Consider the following 21,936-nt stretch of genomic DNA (forward strand, 5'->3'; position numbering starts at 1 on the left):
AATAGATTTTCGCCATTTTTGGAAAATAGAGAAGTAAATTAATATTTCCTCACTTCTAGTCTGAGAAAATCGAGTTAAATATAAAGTTACCTTGCAAGTGTTAGTATTAATTTGAATAATGTTAAGCAATATAATTGAGCGTGCTAAAGTTAGATGAAGGAGAAGCGTTCATCCGTTTGATTTCCAAATTTTCTGTGAATAGTTTTTGATGATAAAAATAGTATGAGCCTGATCGTTCTATATTGATTCAGATGTTTTTTTTCTTATTTAATTGAAATCTACATCAAATTTTACAACGGATAGACATACAGCGATTTAAATTGCTATTATTATAAAAGAAGCTCAAATTTAAACTAAAAATATTGTTGTCGCTACTTTACATAAATATCTTTAAACACTATTCTTTTTTTTTAATTTCCTTTTGAATTAGCGTCTTGGCCCATTCCCTGTAATTTTATTTAAGTAACTAATATATTTTGACACACATATATAGATAGAGAGATGCGGTTATTTGAATTCGTATGTTTCCGAGGTTAATTCGATATCAAATGATTCTATATAATTTGTCAATAAATCCTCTATATATAGTAGATCGTATCTTCAAAAGCAGCGTATTTATTCTTTCATTAAAATACTTAATATAATAATTAATAATTGTCAAGCTAAAGTATGAAAGAATAATTGATAGTCTAGAAAATATAGTATTGAACATTCACACAACACTGATGTTTGTTTCTATATCACAGAAGACTTATTCAGTGAAATATACACTCCTTATATGCTGTGAAACTTATTTGATAAACGCATAATGTTGACAGATAAATTTCTCATTATGTATATAAAAAAAACGAACTTTCCAACATCGAAAATCAATGTTTTTGACATAAAACAAGTTTAATTCATTTCTTTCAAAAATGAAAAAGTTAGAAAAGAAATATTTTTATAGCCATTTTTATAATAAATACTTCAGAAATTTCATTCGAAAATCGAAGGAAATATTGAATCTAATATGAATCTTAATTTCTCATTTTTGTGTCTATTATTCTGATTTAAATACATCTTTTGCCTATAAATTATCTGAATATAATATATCATATTTGAAAAAAAAAACTGAAAATCTTTATTAGCAGCGTATTCATTTATCCATTAAAGTACCTAATATAATAATTAATTATTGTCAAGGCAAAATATGAAAGATGACAGTCTAGGAAAATGCTGAACATTCACACAATGCTGATGTTTGTTTCTTTCTCTTAGAAGACTTAGTCATTCAGATATCAAGTGATTCTTCATCTATAGCATGTTAATTAATAGAACATGAAAGTCGTATTAGAACAAAGTAAAGGTCTTTAAATACATTCATCAAAATAATGTAAGAATTCTTCAGTCTGGGAAAATCTGAAATAATTCTTCGGGGGCTGAGAGACAAACAAAAAACTTGCAAAGATTTTGACACACATTTCTCAGCAAATCATGCTCCATCATAGTAATAAATGATATTGCCTCCCTGGGGTTGATAACATTCACCGGAAATCGGAACTATCTGGAACGTAATGTGTTAAGCTTCCGATCATTAGTTCCTGGACATGTAACAGGAAGATTAAATGACTTTCAGATCATGTATAGCTTCCATTACTATGGTGAAATTAAATCTGGTAGTGATTATGTTTAAGAGTAACATAATCCTAAGAGATTTTACCACTTAAATCAATAAATTCTAATATTTAATGTTAAGAATTTTCCCAAAACAAAAAGCATATCAGACAATGCATTTTCATTGCTATTTCTAAACTATCAAAAGCTTTCAATGGCATGAATTTTAATAAGATTATCTTCTTTAAAACGGAAATAAACATAAAAATAGAAACAGTTCACTAATTGAAAACATTAGCATTGATGCTTTTATAGTTAGAGTCATAGGGGAAAGTAGAGAAGAATTTTGTAAACGCTGTCTTTTTTTTTTTTTTTCAATTTGACACTATATTATTTGATTAAAAAAGATTATATTATTGCGAATGTGTATTCATTTGTTATGTAGGATTCGTATAACAATGTCTTTTTTTTTTCAAAATAATTCATTAATTAACCAGCCTTACTTATATGAAACCCCCAATTACCCATGAAAATGTGAAATAATTAGATTACACGTATTTTAGCTTCTGATTACAATGTTGAATTGATTCGAAGAAAATATATTTGAAATAATAAGAAACAACTGAACCAATAATATGTTTTAAATTATAATTAATAACGGATTTTCATACTTGAAAGATAATATCATGTGTATTTCATGGTAAAATCTTTTTTAGAAAATATTATTATTTTGTGATTTGAAGGAATAAGTATGATCTGTGAATGGGAACGCTGCAGGGTTTTTTTTTAGATTTATAATTTATTCCTTTAATATAATAAAATATTTTAAATGCAAAAAAAAAAAAAAAATTGAGTTTTGATACAAACTAATTCCCGACTACTCCTCGATGAGGAGTTGCAAGGGTAATTGGAAGGCTCAGCTGTTTCTTCAATGAGAGCCGAAAACTAAAAATGAAGTTTCTTCGTAACCGATATATTCTATAGATCCAAGAAATATGTAGTTTATAACTTATCTTGCATATAACTGGTGCGGAGAATGAACAATGAAACTTAAAAAGCTTTTTAGATTAAATTTTATATAAAAACCGATATATTCTATAGATCCAAGAAATATGTAGTTTATAACTTATCTTGCATATAACTGGTGCGGAGAATGAACAATGAAACTTAAAAAGCTTTTTAGATTAAATTTTATATAAAAACCGATATATTCTATAGATCCAAGAAATATGTAGTTTATAACTTATCTTGCATATAACTGGTGCGGAGAATGAACAATGAAACTTAAAAAGCTTTTTAGATTAAATTTTATATAAAAACCGATATATTCTATAGATCCAAGAAATATGTAGTTTATAACTTATCTTGCATATAACTGGTGCGGAGAATGAACAATGAAACTTAAAAAGCTTTTTAGATTAAATTTTATATAAAAACCGATATATTCTATAGATCCAAGAAATATGTAGTTTATAACTTATCTTGCATATAACTGGTGCGGAGAATGAACAATGAAACTTAAAAAGCTTTTTAGATTAAATTTTATATAAAAACCGATATATTCTATAGATCCAAGAAATATGTAGTTTATAACTTATCTTGCATATAACTGGTGCGGAGAATGAACAATGAAACTTAAAAAGCTTTTTAGATTAAATTTTATATAAAAACCGATATATTCTATAGATCCAAGAAATATGTAGTTTATAACTTATCTTACATATAATCGGTGTGGATAAAGAACAATGAAGCTTAAAACGTTTTTGGATTAAATTTTTCTAAATACAGTTGCAACTGAAATAAATTCATATTCTGTAAACAGTAAAAAAATTGTAAAAAGTTCTTCTTCTAGAAATGTCTTAATGAAAGCAGATATTTTCCATTTCGCCCTCACAAGTGTTCATAGTAGACACCGTTTCTAATTCCATGGACGGGTACTATTTTTCTGTAATATAAAAAAATTTATGTAGTCCTTGCGTTCTGTTCGCATTGTGATTGGTGTTATACCGTGTCTCTTGACCCATGACATTTGAGATTTCTTCTGCCAGTATTGTTTGAAATATTTTATGAAAATTATTATTATGCCGTAGTAAGTATTTATATAGCATATTTCAGTGAAATGGTGACAAAAAAGGAAAAGTAAAGCTTTAATTTACTATAAATTAATAACAAATGGGTTTAAAACAATATTGTTTGTTAATTCTGCTTTTAGGCACACCGTTTGTGGCAACACTAATGAATAACTTTCGGTTTTGTTTACCTTTTTCGAGTAACGGAAATTTTTTGTCTCTAGTATAGCAATCTTCTGAATACTAAAACTATACGTGTGTTAAACTCTGCATTATTTTTTTTTAATAGGAGGCGTCTAGGGATGGTTCTCGACTTGTGGTCAGAGAAAGATTGAGCGTTACATTTTGCATGTTAAGGTGTTGAAGGGTCACGAAAAAGACACCATTGTTTATATACCATGTATTACTATTGATTCAAAAACCTGATGCCGATATATCATTGACATTGAAAATGTTGTCATTTCCAGTGTGAGTAGCTTTCGCCATGACCATCAATAAGTCACAGAGTCAAAGTTTTGACAAAGGTGGTCTGATTATTAATAATCAAAGTGCAACGTTTTCACGGTCAATTCTATGCTGTATTGTGAAGAGTAAAATCTAGAGCTGGAATTAAATCCCGGCAAAATTAGGCAGCATTAAAAATATTGTTTTTAAAGATACCCTTATTTATTAAAAATTAAGCAGCAAGAAATATTTTATTAATAAGTACCTTTTAACAATTTTAAGAAGCTTTTTATTTACTTTGTTGATTTTTTTTAAATTTCATGTTTAAATTTTTCATTCCTGTCAAAAAAGTTTAAAATAATAGGAGATTTCTTCTGAATTTTAATTTGTTAAAATATTAGCTTTTTTTAAAAAAAAAAATTTGGAACTAGGCTTTTTTGTTCAAAGTTCCCTTTACTTTTGTTATCTGGAGGAAAGACTATCAATATCTCAGGAAAGTCCACTAACTTGAGGGCCTGCGTGATTCAAGGATAATCAGAACGGGACGAGGCCCCCTAGTCGTCCATAAAAAATCTTATTATTTTTAATAATTTGTAGAATATTATTCTGTGGATGGTTTCCAATTGAAAAATCATAAGTAAATTATTGGCCAGAAATAAATAGATTTGAATATTTATTCATTTCTTGATGCTTGATGAATAGTGTTCAAGGAAATGACCTATGTGGGATCCAAAGGATGTTATTAGGTTTCATCCATTAACTGAATCTTTATTCTTTTTGTAAAATAAGTACATTAAAGTTTAATCTCATGCCTGCATATGCGTATATATTTATGAAGCTATCTGGGATAATATTAATACTTTACATGTAATAAAAACGTAGCTAATTTTGCTACGTCTTAGCTTTTAAACAAAATATAAAATTGCACGGTCGTAGTTTTCTTTCACGCCCTACAATAATGCGAACTATTTATGGGAAATACCCCAAGAAAGTAATCCTCGCAAAATCTTGGAAGAAACTTATTTTTTCGAATTGAATCGTTTTCTTCTTTCACTATTATTAGATATCAAAACATTGAAATGTCGGCGACAGATTTAAGATAATTCAAACTATGAGTTTTTTTAGAAAAAATTCACAAACTTCCATGCTTTTGGAAATATTAGTATCATCTCAGGTAAATGTGTCTTTTGAAAATTCCAAAAAACCTCTTTCTTGGGAATTTATCTGTTGCAAGCATAACATTGAAACATAATTTGTTAAATAATATATTCTGAAGAAATATACACAATAAGATATACTTCGATTAACTGTGATACCCAACTAACATTGCTTTTTTCAATTGAATAATTGAAAAATATGAATTTTTTTTTAATTGCTCGAGATTTAAAAAAATGTTCTGAAATAGGGTTTCCTAGTGATTCTGCAGTCTCTAGATTTCCAGTTACAACTAAAGAAAGCCTTCCGTTCACTAACGCTTCGCCCACAACCTGCTAGAAAACTATTGTGCTTATTTTTTCTATGTATATCAAATAAAACATTTGATACTAATTAACCGAAAAAAGAAACTGAAAACAATTAGCTAAAAATAGAAACAATAAATATGTAAAAAAATCTCTTTGACATTTCAAATTTTATGTAGACCCATGGTTTTATTCGCTTTGTGATTCTTGTACACTGAGTCACTTGATCCATTACATTTGAGGTTTGTTCTGCCAGTATTGTTTGAAATATTTTATGAAAATTATTATTAAGTAGTAATCGTAGTAAGTATTTATATTGACTGTGAAATGGTGAGAAAAAAAGGAAAAGTAATTTATTTAATCCACAATTTAATTAATAAATATTTAATAAGTTTTCTTTGACATTTAAATTGGATTGAACATACCGTCGAACGAGTCACTTCCATATCATTCTGCCAATCCCAAAGAGACAGGACAGTATCTTGAAGTCCTTCCAGGATCATCATCATAGAACCCTGAATAAAATTGATTTTCTACAAAGATCTCAAATATATTGCATATAATAAAAAGAAATTTTTTATAAGAATATTGAAAAAACTGTTAAATAAATATTTTTCTCTTTTGCGTTTAGGGAAAGAATTAAAAATGTGAGTACTTAAACGCAGCTGATCATAAGAATCGTCTGAACTGATTGAATGAACTCAAAACTCGTTATAGATTGAGTTCTGAATCTTTCAATTATTCGAGACCACATTTTCAAATCATAAATCACAAAACGCTGACTTACTTCCCAAGAAAATACAGCTCCAACAATATCACTTTCTAGTTTCCCTTGACCTATAACAGCTAGTGTTGTTAAATCATCAGCTCTCCAAACACGAATATGAGCCTAAAACCGAAAAGAATTGTTTAAATAATATATTTTTTTACAAAAAAATATTATTTATCTTTTGATTTGGTAATGAATATTCTATTAAATAATTTCCTGTTAATTTTTAGTTGATTTATTTTATAAACTTTAAGTGAATTTAAGGTAAAATATAAATTGAATAAAATTGAAATCGTATTGTATGAAAATTCTTTGTACATTTTTTTTTTTTTTTGTACAACAGTTCTCGCGTTTTGTATTTTTTTACTAAATGAGTGAGATGACTGAGGCATATACAAGACTATTTATTTTGTACTAAAATCTGGAGAACGATTCTATCAGACCGGTAATGAAATATAAAACAATAAATGTCCAAAATATTCCAATATGGATTTATCTTATTCTTCAAGCATTTTTATTTCCATATATTCTTCAAACTGCTCAAATCTTTTACAATCTGCAGTGCTCTGAAATCTTAGAACGAAGATTTCAAAAGAAATTACTGCACTGACTGTATCCTGAATTTTTAATAACGTCGGTATAATCTATATTTTGTAAAAAATCTCATTTCTGTTTTGGTGTTCATTCCTATTTCTTAAGTTACTAGCCGGATTTAAAAAAGTAACACTCAAAGAACTTTATATCTAAATATATCGAAATGACAATTTTCAATAAATATCATATCTCAGAAGTAACGGTTCCGTGACTTCAAATTAACTTTTGGGCTAAAATTGTTTTATACTTATACTGAAGCTGAGCCTGATTTGTAGCTCTTTTTATGGTTGTTCGCAAATAAGTTAGGAAGTTTAGAATAAAATAATATTCGAAACTGTACTACAGGAATAATATTAAAATTAATTATCAATACTGTGAACAATGAATGAATACTGTAGAAAAATGTGAATAAAATGTTGTAATTCAAAAGAGCCGAGTCTGCTTTGTAGTTCTCATTTTGAAAATGCTGACAAACAAAATTGAAAAGATAAAGTAACATTCAGAACTACGCCGAATATGTTCGAATATTTTCAGAATGTTTAAAAGCATTATTAAAATTGTGAGCAATTAATGAATATTGTAGCAAAATGTGTGTAAAATGCGTGTACGTACTATTGAAAAGAATTGAAATTGAATGCAAATGCACATCACTGCAAAATATACGACTTTGTAACTAAGTAAAAGTTTTACTTTTTTTACCTTGAAACGGAAACACAATTATGCTCGAAAATAAAGTTATTTTAGTATCATCCACGGAAATTTAATAGCGTAAAACAATTACCTTTTCTAATTCATTAAACATGCGACTAGAAAGCTAACTTCAATTGAATGGAAAACTAAAATCTATTGCTAAACTATTACTTTCATTCTCTCATTTCTTTAACTCGAAAAAACGCCTCTCTTTGACATGGAGTAACTCCGCTTTCACGTTCAATCTTTTAACGAATCTTCTAAAAGAGAGACGAGAAGCGGAAATCCAATCCTCTTTCAGTGACGAAGGTACCGCTGTGAAATTTCAAGTTAAACAAATAGTAAAGCGAAAGAAAGAAAGAGCTGGACCTGAGATTTGTTATCGATTCCTGTCCCTTGTCCTGTCGCCAGCACGTCGTCGTGTGTGTGGAGAGCCATACTAAAAGGAAATGAAAATAGTAAGAAAAAAATTGATGAAAGAACTGCTGTTAAAAGTTTTCAACGATGCTTTTTCAAAGAAGAGTTTTATTTTTGGAAAATTTAATTGAATTGACATTCTCAGATTCAGCATTTCATAGCAAATTTAATACAAAATCTTTTAAAATTAAATACATTTTTAATTTAATATGAATGTAATTTGTGTTAAAAATTTAGCACTTAGTACTAAACTACCTTAGCATTAATAATAATAAAGAAAATTTATAAATGCATAAAAATATATTTTCAGAAATAATCGAAATAAAACTGAACTCTTGTCTGTTTTCAAATAAGGTCAACATAAAAGTTGAAAATTTTAAAATCTTTGATAAAATGTGCCATCATTTAAGAAAATAAAAGGAGAACCTTATGAGATATGTAAATAGGTATACTTATTTTTGTTCATCTGAAATCGATAAAAAAATAATTAATATTTTGATGTTTTATAGATATTTGGAACATAAAATAGGAGGGTTCTTTTAGAGTTTACTTTTCTGTTTCAAAATAATCATTAAAAATGCTTCTATTTCATTGTTCGTAGTAAAGAAAACTAGACTCTACAAAAAAGTGAAAATAATTGCTACTATTTCAAACTGAAAAATAGACTTTTATTAAATATTTGAATCCTGAGGATGTAGATGGGTATAAGATGATAAAAATAAATGTTAAATATTTCGTAATCATTTACTAAATTATGAAAAATCTTCTATTTAGATAAGTAAATGATCTGTTGAGTTCTTTAAATGATTCAGGAGTTTTGAATAACTGGAGATTAGTTCCTGACACTAAAGGATGAAGAAGCCTACTTTAGAAATTATCAATAAACTCTTTCAACGAGAAAAGTCCGTTTTCAAATGTTTAGTTAGATATCCATAGTCTCAATATTGATAAACTGTCATGTCTGCGTGATTCTTGCAAGTCCCTTGCAAATAAATATAAGAGGAAAGTCTAACATTTTATTGGCAGAAATGAATTGGTAGAATACTATTGTCATTCATCCTTATCCTATCACTGTGCTCGTATAAATTTTTCCTGCCATTGTTAGTACTAGAGGCGAACATTTAGGCATTGGAAGTCTCTTATCAAAAATACTAATTCATGCCACCTGTATGCCAAAATACTGATTCATGCCACCAGTTTATTTAAATAAATAAAAATTACTCGAAATCCAAGTGAGTATAATAATGTAAATTTCTTTTAATTTAACAAAGACTAGTTTCTTTAATTTAAGAATGGATACATATTACTTCCTTGCATTAGCATTTAGGCACATATCCATTTCAGTGCCATTATCATTTTTATCACATTGAAACGAGAGATATTTCTTTACATCTATGAAGCAACCATTAATATGCTGATGTATCCCATGCTTTCAGGCACAAAATGTGTATTTTGCATGTTTTTGGAAATGTCATGAAGAATTGCCAAGAAAATCTGGCAAGTAGAGAAAAGAGCAAAAGATTACATATTTCTAACCTCAGCACAAAAGTCAATGATACCTCAGTAAGTTTTTTACGGTCTAATCACCAGTTTATAAAGGTTGATGACTGTCTTATAAAATGACTTCAACTACGTTATTTTATTTCTTCATTTTTACAATAGTAATACAGTACGACAAAATAGTACAAAATAGTGGTACATTTTTTAATACAGTAGCGATACATGAAGGACAGGATCTAATAAAGATTTCAGAATTAGAAAGTAATAATTTTATTTTAGAATCTTTCAAAATATAGATTTTCATAGACAATTTCTTGACATTCTAAAATTCAAAATCCTCTTGATAATAAAAAATACACATTTTAACATGAATTACTTATACTTGCTTAGTAGCTTCTTCACTAATTCTTAAAAGAGTAAAGATAAAAAGCAATAAAATATGAAGCCTTGGAAAAGAATCTTTTTCAAAAAATTAGAACAAATATTAAATGTATTTAAATGAAATTTCTACATCCGTTTTATCTAAGAAAGTAATAATTAGATTATTTCTTATTTGCCAAGCATACATAGTATGAAAGATATTCGCGAGCATTTCCGTTATTTGAATTTTTACGCTTTCAGTAATATAAAACATAATAATAATTTATATGTATCTATATTTCAGTAAAAAATATACTAAATTTCCCAAACAATGCCTTCATAGGTAGTATTTGTAATACTGAAACCTTTTCAAAACTTCCACCAATAATAAATTGAAAAAACCTAAATCTATACACGTGTATGTGTATCCTCTATTTGTCTGCTGTATTGATTTCTTAGAATATGTCTGAAAATGTGCGCATCTACCACTGTATGCAAATATCACAACTTCTAGAACCAAGCAGTGCTTGAAATGGACAGTTTAAGGGTCACTTAAGAAATGCATCTAATAAAACATTTTTATTGATTTTTCATCGTAATAGGCATGTGCATTCCGGACGTCAAACTTTATTCTTTAATATTTAAATGAATCTTACTTTTACATGGGTTATCGTTAAAAGTACCTTTTTTTACATGGGATTTAAAGTTTCAATCTTGCAAAAGTGGGGTCAAAAGAGTTAAATGGCTAGTATTTACATAATGAATTACACAGATTTTCTCAAGAAAAAGAAAATTCCAATTATAGAATAGGGCAGAAAGTGGAAAATTACCTAAAGCTAAATTTTATAAACGATAATTTTTTTTAATAAAAAGACATTTATATCTCACATTTTCGTGAAAGAACTTCGCCCATGTAGCAATGTTGTAATCGAAAGCAGATATTTATCAACATACTTTTTAATGACAATCATTAGTAGAAACCAGTAATCTAATATATAATAAAATTCTAATAATAATTTCTAGCAATTTGTTTTTTATTATTTCACAGTTTAAAAATTGGTGCCATAAAAACGATTTCGCATCACATATTAGTCATCCTAATCAAAAAGAGTGAGTGCTCTTAAATGACTCGAATTGCTTCCTCTTATTCTTCAGATGAAATTATCCGCTATCACGCTATTCTAGATTTTGAAAGAATCAAAAATTGGTTTCGTCTATCTGAGGAATTAAGCACCCTGAGAATTTCAGTTGTAGCAATATTTTTATAAAAGAATTATTCAAATAATAACTATAATTTCACTGAAGTCAAGACAATCGATGTCTCTGAGCCTTAAGAAACTAGAAATGACTATACCGAAGTGTAAGTATGAAGAATATTTCACCCTTTTTTTATAAGAATTATACTATAGCATATAATAAAAAATCATATTTTTAACGGTGAACTGAAATTTTTACAATATTAATTGGAATTTTTTAGATAAGTTGTCATCTCTTAGCTAAAATGAAAAAATTGTTAGTGTAAAATGGGAAAAATACTGACCACAAAATATCTTCTGTATGCCCTTGGTAATGTCTCTGAGTACCATTAGTATAATGATGCAAAACAGCCATGGCACCTACATAGTACACAAGCTCGCCTGTTGATAGAATAAAAAGATTTCGGGCTGGATCCAAGCCATGATACCCATGACTAATAAATATTAAAGAAAGATCACGGAGAGATAATGTCTTAAATTAATTTTAAAAATGACAAGAAATACTTAAAGGAACCAGATGAAAATACAAAAAGGATTATAAAATAAAATCAACAAAAAATAGAGGAAAATAAAATTGGAAAAATAATTAGCATGAACAAAAGAGCAAAAAAAAAACCGCAGCAAACATAGAATTATAAAAGCTAAAAATTTTAATTAGATAATATTGCTTAAAATACGTTAAAAAACACATGCTTTCTTTTAGGAAAAGAAACATTACCTAAAAATTCAAAATACTCTCCAAAAGGCTATAAATAAATTTTGATGGACGACATAAATGAAAAACGATGCATAATAATAATAAAAAAAAAGGTTAACTTATCTACTTTGGGGAACCTTTGTCCTTTGAAAGTAGATAGAACATATTTAAAAAAATAAACTATCACAAATTTGAATTTCAAATTTAATAAATTATTGTAATATAAAAATTGCATTAAATTATGTAGCTATGTTTTGTTCTCATTAAAAAAAATTGCATGGATGGATCATATTAAAAATAATACTTATCATTTAATCAAATGATAGTCAACTGACTTCCCATTGTTTTTAATTCTAAAAAATACCAAATCGAAATTTAAAAAAATTAATGAAGTCATCATATTTGTTCCACTTCGTGAATCTAAAGATTTACTTGTTGAACGCATTTATTTTCCAAATGATCTTGACATTAATAATAAGAACTTTTAGATTTTAATGTATTTTAAAGAGCATAGCTATTCAACACGAGAGGAGGGCTTCAAGACTGAATCTCAGAATTTTTTTCTCTTAAAACAAACTTTTTAACTTTGTACAGAAAAAAATTTAATAAAAACTCTTCCTTTTTTTTTCATTTCGATGATCAGCACTTCTATTAACTCTTGGATTACTCTTCATAAATTATTCTGAATATTATAATTAAGTACAAAAGTTAAAAACGGGTTTTTATTTGAGTGATTGGAGTGAACTGGTGATGTCTTGATAGTTTGAAGAAAAGGGGTGGTTTTCCATTTTCTAAATTCTTGCAATATTTTCTTCTCTCATTTTCATCCCTTAGGAATAAAAGGCAAATCAAAGGATTTTCTTCTTGGCAAAACAGTCATGTTTCAGTATTCCATAATTTTGAATCCCACTGGGGGCACCTCGTAATTGAGGATAAGAAGCTTCCGGTATGGTGGTTGGTTCTCGCCACCCTTGTGGGTACACGAAAAGGTGGGGATCTGACTCCTTCCATCGATGACGGGACGTACTTCCTTAAGGAAAGGTTGTACCGTGGCCGATGATTGCCCTTAGGACTCAACCACAGTTCCCACTAGTGTTGCTGTTGCGTCAGTCCTGTCATTAAAGTTTTTTCGTGTGCCTTCCGTTGGGCCGGAGTAGTCAGTTTGTGATTCCATAATTTTGAATCATTGAAGAAGCTCACTCTTCTCTTCAGTTATTTTATAGATTTTTTTTTTTTTTTTTGAAAAAAGAAATGCCGATACTTAAAAAAGGAGCGATGATTTAAATGCAATTTTCAATGCAGCTCATGCGAAATTTCTTTAACCAAATTTTAAATACAATTTGTCAAGTTCGATATTTTTTCTGGATTGCAAGCTTTTTTACGATAAAAATGATCTGAAAAGGATACACCCAGGCAATTTCGAGGCGTTTGTCTGGAGGACTATTGTTCGCAACCTTCACTTGACTGGCATCTTGCACTTTCTTGCCATTCTTTAGTTGAGAGTTCTTTTTTCTGTCAGGATTCACCTGACCTTTGGAAGCTCGTACAGGTTTGCGAGGAGCTGGAGACTTCGTCAGTGCCAGAGGCGATGAACGGATAGTTTCGAGAACTTCCGTTGTTGTTTCTTGGGATATCAAATCATCTTTCATGTTGTCTGTGAACAAATGATAGGAAAAAAATCAACTAAAGGAAAATATTTATAACTTTTATTATTGTATTATTTTATTATATCTTTTATTTTTTATTTTTTATCATTTCATTATTTGTACTACTTTTCAATATTTATACTCAATTTATATATAATCTAAAAGCATAAGCACAATACTGGAATTTAGAGAAAAATCAAATAATTCAAGATTCGATGAAGATTTTACTATTTCTTTTAATAATTGGATACAACATGTATGATAGAATCGGAAGAAAAAGGAAAAAAAAATTAATGTATCTATACCTAATATAAAAAAATTAAATATTGATAATAAATAAAACTAGGTAAAAATTAATAATATTTATAGATATCTTCTGCTCCTGCATAAGTCTTGAAAATAGCAAAAGGTTGTACTACTTTTCAATATTCAATTAACAGTTTTTCACTAAATTTTAAAATTCGTCCCAATGCATTTATAACAGAACTGGTTGTTAATTACTTATCTCTTTAAGAATAATAAAAGGTTTTCCATCTAAATCGATCAAAAACTTCTGGTTACTCATTCTCCCCTAAGTTGAACAAGTTATCATTGAAATTATTTCTAATACTCACCATAATTTCTCTACTAAGCCATATATACTATTTAGTAAAATTAGAACATAGCATCTAAGCTATATCATTCCAAGTAATTGCTATAATATTCATGCATCATCTTGCCCATGAATTACAATAGTTTGATGCATACGCACAACAAAAGATTTGTTAATCTTAAAAAATATCAGCCTCATTTATTTTCCTTGTCTAATAAGGAGAGGGCATTGGTTGGAAAATTAAATTCAGAATGCAATTTAGTGCAATGATAATACACCTTTAGGGTGCATTGTCATTACAATATTAAAATTCAATAGCCAAATCTCAAATTTTCAACATAACTTAAACACTACTAATTTGCTACTGACTCTTGGCACTACACTTGATAAGGTATTGCTTAGCAACAAGGAGGCCGGGATTCGGTCCAGGCAAAGTTTTTCTTTCACTTTTTTTTTATTCCAATTAAATTGATAATTTGTAAATAATTTTAATTAATATGTTGCTCGTTTTTAAGTAAAAATGAACGTTTGTTCACTAACATTTGAATTATAATTAAAATTTATAAATTATTTTAAAGTTATGACTCTCATTAAAAATTATTATTTATTCTTAAAAAGTACTATTTTAAATTAAAGTTATAAGTATTTTTAAACAGAAAAATAAATATAAATACAATTTTAATTGTGATGAATATTACCCATAATTACTCACATAAAATTTATTCAATTCTAAATATTTTTTCTACATTTATAAATTTTCTCACTCATCAACATTACTTCATATGAAATTGAACCTAAGGATTTGGATGCAATCCAATTATTTTTAACTAGCAAATCATGATTATAAATAACTGTATCTTTTAATCTCAACTTTGATACTTCACTATATAGTGATTCTAACACATGCTTCAGAAGTTATTGACCAATTGTGATGAAAATCGTTTTATTACTTTTAAAATGGTAAGTAATTACATGTCAATTCTATTATAAATATACAGAGACACATTTTGAAAATTTAAAATTAAAGAAAAAGAGTTCAATTTTCTCCATTTTTAAGGCTTTTAAAGCCTTACGGGAGTAGACAGTATCAACAAGTTTACTAAATTTTTAATTATTTTATTTCTCATCGGTTTGTAAATTTCCCGTGATAGCAACATTAAAAAAATATCAGATTTTTCTTCAGACGACCCAACTCAATACCTGTCAATTATATAGAGAAATTATGCTCAGACTCTGAAATTCAGACTTATGAAAAAATTAAAAATTATTTGCATGATATCTGCCGCGTTCATAATGGCAATAACTAAATTTCACATCTCGGAAGCTTTTATAGATAGAGGGGAGTGGAAAATAATTGTAAAAAAGGCATCAATAATTTAGCTTGAAATGAACCTCTACATACATCGGTAACTTAATTAGAGGCTCTGAAAAAGATATTGTGACGAAATTCGGTATTTCTTTCAATTTATAAGTCGATGAAAAAACACAACCAGCAGGCCTCAGGAACAAAAAACGACGACTTTTATTAAACACGAATATGCAGAAAGCAAATGCACAGCCGAAACGAACACAAGCAATACACAACAGCACACTTCAACAAACAGTAGCCCACAAGTAGTAATCGGCAGTAATAACAACCACAGCACACAAAGCGACCAGACAAAATACAGCAGGAGGAGGGAATCTTTATAGCTACTATCTACGGTCTTTCTAAATACTTGCAATTCTCCACTGTCTCTTCGCTTTAGCTGTATCCAACTACCGACTCACTTCTACACGACTGGCTACTCCTCATACGACTCAATGCTGCTTCTATAATAAATACCAGGACTTGGCACACAGCTCAATTCAGCAATCGCTTGAGCTCCACACAACTCTTGCTCTTCGCTGTACTGATCCAGCTATTCGCCGTCTCTCTCCACGACTCTGTACACAACTCAATTCATGACGACTATCTTCAGCTTGGATTGCCTAAACTGCAGGTATTTTATAATTCCCGAAGCCGGCAGAGAAGTTTCTGGAACAATCAGGCATACCTCGGTTCCTATTGGCTCTATCACCAAAATTCTGGAACACTTCAGTATTATCTATTTTTTCTTCAAAATCCCCAAATTCATCGCCAAATGATCGCCAAGTTTGTCCCCAACCCCTGAGATCACTTATTCGGCATCCGATCAGCATCCAACAGAGTTGATAATAAAACGTTCTTTCCAGTGATTGAACTAACCGTACTGGGAAGGAACATTATATATTTGTAACAATATAATATTCCGAACTTAACTACATTATAAGGTTATTGAAAAATCAAATAGACTCAAATTAATTAATTAACCAAAATTTCGATAATTTGCACAATAGTTAGATATCATGAAGAAGAAATGCAAAAAAAATAATAATAATAATACTGTTCCATTATTTCGCACAAGTATTTGCTTACCCGAAGTGTCCATCGCAATTAATTAGACAACAGTTGTTATAAAGTAATCAGTAATTCTTTATATTTCTTAAATATATATTAGTGTCTCTTATATTTTTTAAAAAAATCTTCAGCTTACTAGGTTAGCCACTAGTGAGTCTGCGATCATTCTTAGATGATAGGCATTTCTTCTTTAACGTCGGCATTACTTTCACGTGATTAACTTTCTTCATTCGAATGCAGGTTTATTTGCAAAGATATCATCATAGATTCTTTACATATTTGGATGTTACAGATAAATATTTTCAACAGAAATATGGCTTTAAGATTAGATTATTACGAAATCTTAGCTATTAATTGTAAAGGCACATGATTTTATGTACACAATCGATTTTCAAGTATGCTGTGACATATGAAGTTAAGAAAAAGGGAAATAGCATTACGCTATAAAATCAGCCATGGTGATCCTAATTAATCATTTCACAAACCAATAAAGAACTATATTCTAATCCGTCATGAATTCTAAAATTTCAGAAATAGCTTTGAGTATGCGAATTTCTTTGGCATTAATAGAAAACCGCTTAATTGTGTATGAGTTATGGCACTATCTAATGAGGAATAAATTCACAGATATAATTAATGACGTACAGAAAAGAAGGCTATTTATTGCAGAAAACAAACTGGATCCCGATACTAAATGGCTTCTAATGGTTTTATCTCGCGTGCTGCCGGCGTAATGTTAAAAGAGAGAAAATTAAAAAGAAACCCCTTTCTATGACGATAAAACTTGCATGACACATGAACGAACACAATGGAGATGAATAAAGCAATCTATCGAAATTGCAATCCTGGATCAGAATGAATCTTTTTATACTTTCGGTTTTATTTTCTTGTATTGAGACTGACGCATTATCAGGGATAAAGATGATGGATCGATGCCTCTATTCCTTTTTCCTTTGCGAATTTCCTCACGCACAGGTAGAAAGCATAATCGGAAAGAAATAAATCGTTCCGATGTTTTCTTTCGGTAATGAACACTGGTCAAAAAGTAAATGCATATGCTAACGAAGAAGAGGAGGATATCGATCAAGTCAGACGATAGATAAGAATTCTATTAGGATACATTCCGATAGTTTTGTGCTTCTTTATTTAGAATGGGTGCTTAAAAATAGAATATCGCTTCCGAAATTAACTTTTAGAATTCATATTTCTGGATTAAACATTGGTCTGAGCTGATAAATAATACCGTTAATAATAAATACCGTTTCACTTAGCTAAGCACAAGAACTGGAGTGGATTCAAATCCATCTTAGTCTAACATGTCTTGTCAAGGGTCAGTGACTAAAGGAAGTGTTGTATCTTATGTTGTGCAAAGCGTCTCTGAAGCAATTAAAAAGCAGAAGCCTGATTTAACACCAATACATGGGTATATGTTGTTTTTCTGGAGGACTTTCAGCAGATAATTTTGCTTTTTTTATGAAAACAATGGAAACTCCGACACTGTTATCGAGTTAGCAGCTTTATAATCCTTTTGGTTAAGAACCGGAACCAGAGGGCTTCAGGTTCGAGTCCCGATTCCACCAAAGAACCGTCGTGTAAGCAGGTTTGGAAAATGCTAAATCCGTCAGGGGGCACACGTCCTACCGCTGGTGCGGTGTGGATTCTTATAAGGGGGTGCCAGCTCAGGAGTCATCCTCGTCATTTGACCGCAATTCAAAAGCCCTAGTGTTGCTTTAAAACGGGACTTTAATATAACTGAACTAAACCAAACCAAACTAAACTTTAGCTAATGTAAGCGAAACGATTGACACGCTTAAAAGACTTTAACTTTCATTATTTAGGTATATTTCTTGTATAAATTCTGATTCATGAAGGTTTTTTCAGATAATTTCGATACATGTGGAAGAATTCGTATACGGATTACCATTCTTAAAAGGGAAGCTAATTTACTTTAACACTTTAACTATTAAAAACAGGAATATTCATATTTGGCTCATCATAAAGGACAAATTTTATATTAAAGATTTTTAGGTATCTGCCACCCCTTTCAAGTTTGCAGTTGATACTCCTACTCACAAATAAAAAGATCTCAATATACGTTAAAGTTTGGTTGTGGTTTGTTTATGGCAAGTATAAGGGTTTTTCGTCCTGGATCCAAAATGAAAGCCTTGCGAATTCGAAACGGCTTAAATGGGAACTTGAGAGTAGAAATCATCCATTTAATCTAGGAAAAAAATGCCTTTTGACTTGCCACAAGAAAGTGTGCAGACTTCTTTTGACATTACGTACGTATTTTGTGATTTCACAAAAATATTCTAAGCATCCAGTTACAAAAAATACAGCGCACCATCACCATATAAGAATAAAAAATTATTACTAGGTGATTGATTGAAGCTTCAAATAATTTGTTTGGTAAAAGCATTTAGAATAAGTAGAACAAATAATAACAATTAGCCCAAACTCTCCGAATCCGAAGAAGTGTTAGTATCAAATAGATTAAAGCTTTTGAGTAATTAGTAATTTCTATCAGAAGATATGTGCTTCTACCTCTCTTCATTAACCCGTAACTGGAGACGAGAGTCAAAATGACTCGGCGTTGTTCATTAACTCTGATTATCACGTGGTTTTTTGTCCTTGATACAATCATCTCCTCAGAGCCTTCAAGTTGTTCTTTTAGCAATATGCCGGCAAAGGTCTATGTATGAACACGTGCGTATTACAGAATTATTCTTTTTCAAAATTTTTGTTGTTAGTCATTGACTCCACGTCTCTGAAACTGTGATGAAAAAAAAAAAAAAAAAAAAAAGAGATAACGCCAACAGTTGATTTCTTCGTATTTCCCATTACAACCCGCTTCCTTTGTCTAAAATAACATATTGTTGTTTAAAAAGAAAGGAATAATACTCAACCAGAACCTTCCAGGAAAAAAAATTCTGCCATATGATCCAGATTCTGATGAAATTGTAATGCAATGGTTTAAAGAATGCGAAGTGTCGGAGATTCCGATATTAGAGATGCAGAAACAATTATAAACGATCATGAAAAAAAAGAAAGTGAAGAAAGTGTGGACGGAGATTCAGAAGAAGAGGAAGATGACAATGTTGACGTGTAAAATTATTTCTAAGGGTAAGGAAAAAATAGATTCAAGTGGTCAAAGAAGCTGTTTGTGAATTTACTTTTTCGGACGCTTCAGCACAATATCGGGCCGTGGTGGCCTGGTGGTAAGGTCTCGGCTTCGGAACCAGAGGATTTCAGGTTCTAGACCCGATTCCACCGAAGAACCATCGTGTAAGCGGGTCTGGTGCACGTTAAACTGTCCGTGCTAAACGTCCTCCCGCTGGTGTAGTGTGAAGGGGGTGTTATCTCAGGTGTCATCCGAGGTTCAAAATTACGAGGTTCATCCCAAAAATAACCCTAATGTTGCTTTAAAACGGGAAGTTAATATAAATATAACTAAACTAATCAGCACAATATTGTTTTGAAGTTGCTCAGAATTCGTCTTAATTTTCAATGACTATATATGACTTAAAATGTAGCCTCTACCTACATTTTCTCGACCGGCATGTTCCATTTGATTGCAAAATATACAAATCTTAAATTTACTGCAATTAAGCAAAAAATATAGAGATCAAGAGAAGTCAGATTTGCGTGATTTGGATATAATGGAATGACGCGGCTTTATGGGTCTACTGTTTAACATTGCTGCTTTTGAGTTCGAATGCTGAAAGAATAAAGAAATAATATTTTAAACTGTTGTATTTTTCAGTTTTGTTTATTAAATTCTAACCATTATTAACATTAGTACACTTCCGTAATATCTAAACGAAGTAAATACTCATTAAAAGGTTGTTTAGGTTTTTCTTTTAACGTCTTTCCAACATTTAATATTATAACATTAAACATTTTTAACATTAATATTTTTATATTTTTGGTAATTATATGATTTCCAAAATGTATTGCATTTCCAAAATAAATTCCAATGCTATTTACAAAAGACAAAAAAGAAAAAGAAAATTGGAAAAAAGAAAATCTTTTTGACTCCCTGTCTCTGGCCGCATGAGGAAATTCAAGTCTTCAGTTACGGATTAAAGAACATCACATATATGTGGAATCAAAGCACTTCAAGTAAGTCATCAAAAAAATGCAAGTGGTAGGAAAATTAGAACATTTAAAATCTGATCTGATATGAAAACCTGATATATTTAGTTTTAAACATAAATTTAAGAGAAATCAATATTTTTACTTAAATATTTTTAAGGTGGAGATTATTTTTTTTTAATTTATGGCATTTTTAATATGAAATGCTTGTTTAACTTAAATATGAATGCCCTTTATGCAAAGGGATAGGCACTAACTTGATACATTTTTCATTGCTCTTGTCTAGTTCCTTCTGAATTAGTTTTTGGTATCTCTGTAATGCTTGTATTTTTGCGGATTGTAGACATTGGAACTGAAAATGGATTACTGTTTTGCAAATTCAGGAGTCATGGTTGTAGGGACACGTTCTCTTGTAGATGCTATTCATTTTTGAAGTTTAAATCTGTTGTTTGTCTTCAGGGATATTATGAATATTACTATTTTAAAGAATAGAATTTTTAAATTTTTGAATAAAAAAGGGAAAATAATTTTCAAGGTTTGAAATAACATTGTTTTCTGTTAGCAGTTGAGAATGTTTCCTTGTGTGAGTATGCTTGTATGTTTATGTTGTATTGTATTGTTTTTATTTTAGCTTAGTGTGTTTTTAATTAGAGTTTATGGATTATTTTGTGAATTGACTGTTCCTTTCTCAGCATAGACAAAACACTGTTCCCCGATTTTCATATATTTTTAAATTGTACATATTATTTCTTTTTGGGTGATGATTGTTAATTTGTTAATATTTTGAGTTGAAATTTCAAAAATTTTGTATTGTTCCCGATTGTCTGACGAGCAGTTGTCAAATTTTCTTTAAAGGTTCAATTCACTGAATAGTGTAATTTCTTTTTCTTTGACCCATGTAAAATTAAAGTATTTTGTAATTTATGCCCACTCCTTGCCATCCTGTATGTAAGTGACTTTTAGAATTTAAAGGATCCTCATGGATACAAGGATTTTAGAACCTAATGGGAGCTCATTTAATGTCCAGAGATACTTCGGATGTGTAATGGCTTTCTAGAATGTCGAGTGGTTCTTCATCCCCTCTATCTCTTTTTCCCCTTACACACGATAGGGTGTAAAGGGGTGGGGACGGAATCGATAGTTTAGTACTGTAGTTAACGACACTACTGTGGATAGCGGGATATATATTTTGACAACGTTCCGCTTATATGATGTTCATAGTGGGCTCTATTTTTAGCTATTACCTAATTCCTGTATTATTTATCTGCATCTGCTCAGTCATTCAATTTCACAGGATTTCCTAATGACGGACTCTGCAGGGGCTCGTTTCCTTTA

The 21,936-nt window shown here is 29.8% G+C and overlaps 1 protein-coding gene across 1 annotated transcript in view; it reads right to left on the reverse strand.

Annotated features, from left to right (window-relative positions):
- LOC129960536 (echinoderm microtubule-associated protein-like CG42247) overlaps positions 1-21,936 on the reverse strand; it is a 93,167-nt gene that overhangs the window by 34,022 nt on the left and 37,209 nt on the right. The window contains exons 3-7 of the mRNA XM_056074025.1: positions 13,257-13,503; positions 11,437-11,586; positions 7,989-8,058; positions 6,354-6,455; positions 5,992-6,081 (exon numbers count right to left, since the gene is read on the reverse strand). Coding sequence (XP_055930000.1) covers positions 5,992-6,081; positions 6,354-6,455; positions 7,989-8,058; positions 11,437-11,586; positions 13,257-13,503 — 659 coding nt within the window. The remainder of the gene's footprint in view (positions 1-5,991; positions 6,082-6,353; positions 6,456-7,988; positions 8,059-11,436; positions 11,587-13,256; positions 13,504-21,936) is intronic.

Source organism: Argiope bruennichi, chromosome X2 (assembly GCF_947563725.1).
Source record: "Argiope bruennichi chromosome X2, qqArgBrue1.1, whole genome shotgun sequence".
Taxonomy (NCBI): domain Eukaryota; kingdom Metazoa; phylum Arthropoda; class Arachnida; order Araneae; family Araneidae; genus Argiope; species Argiope bruennichi.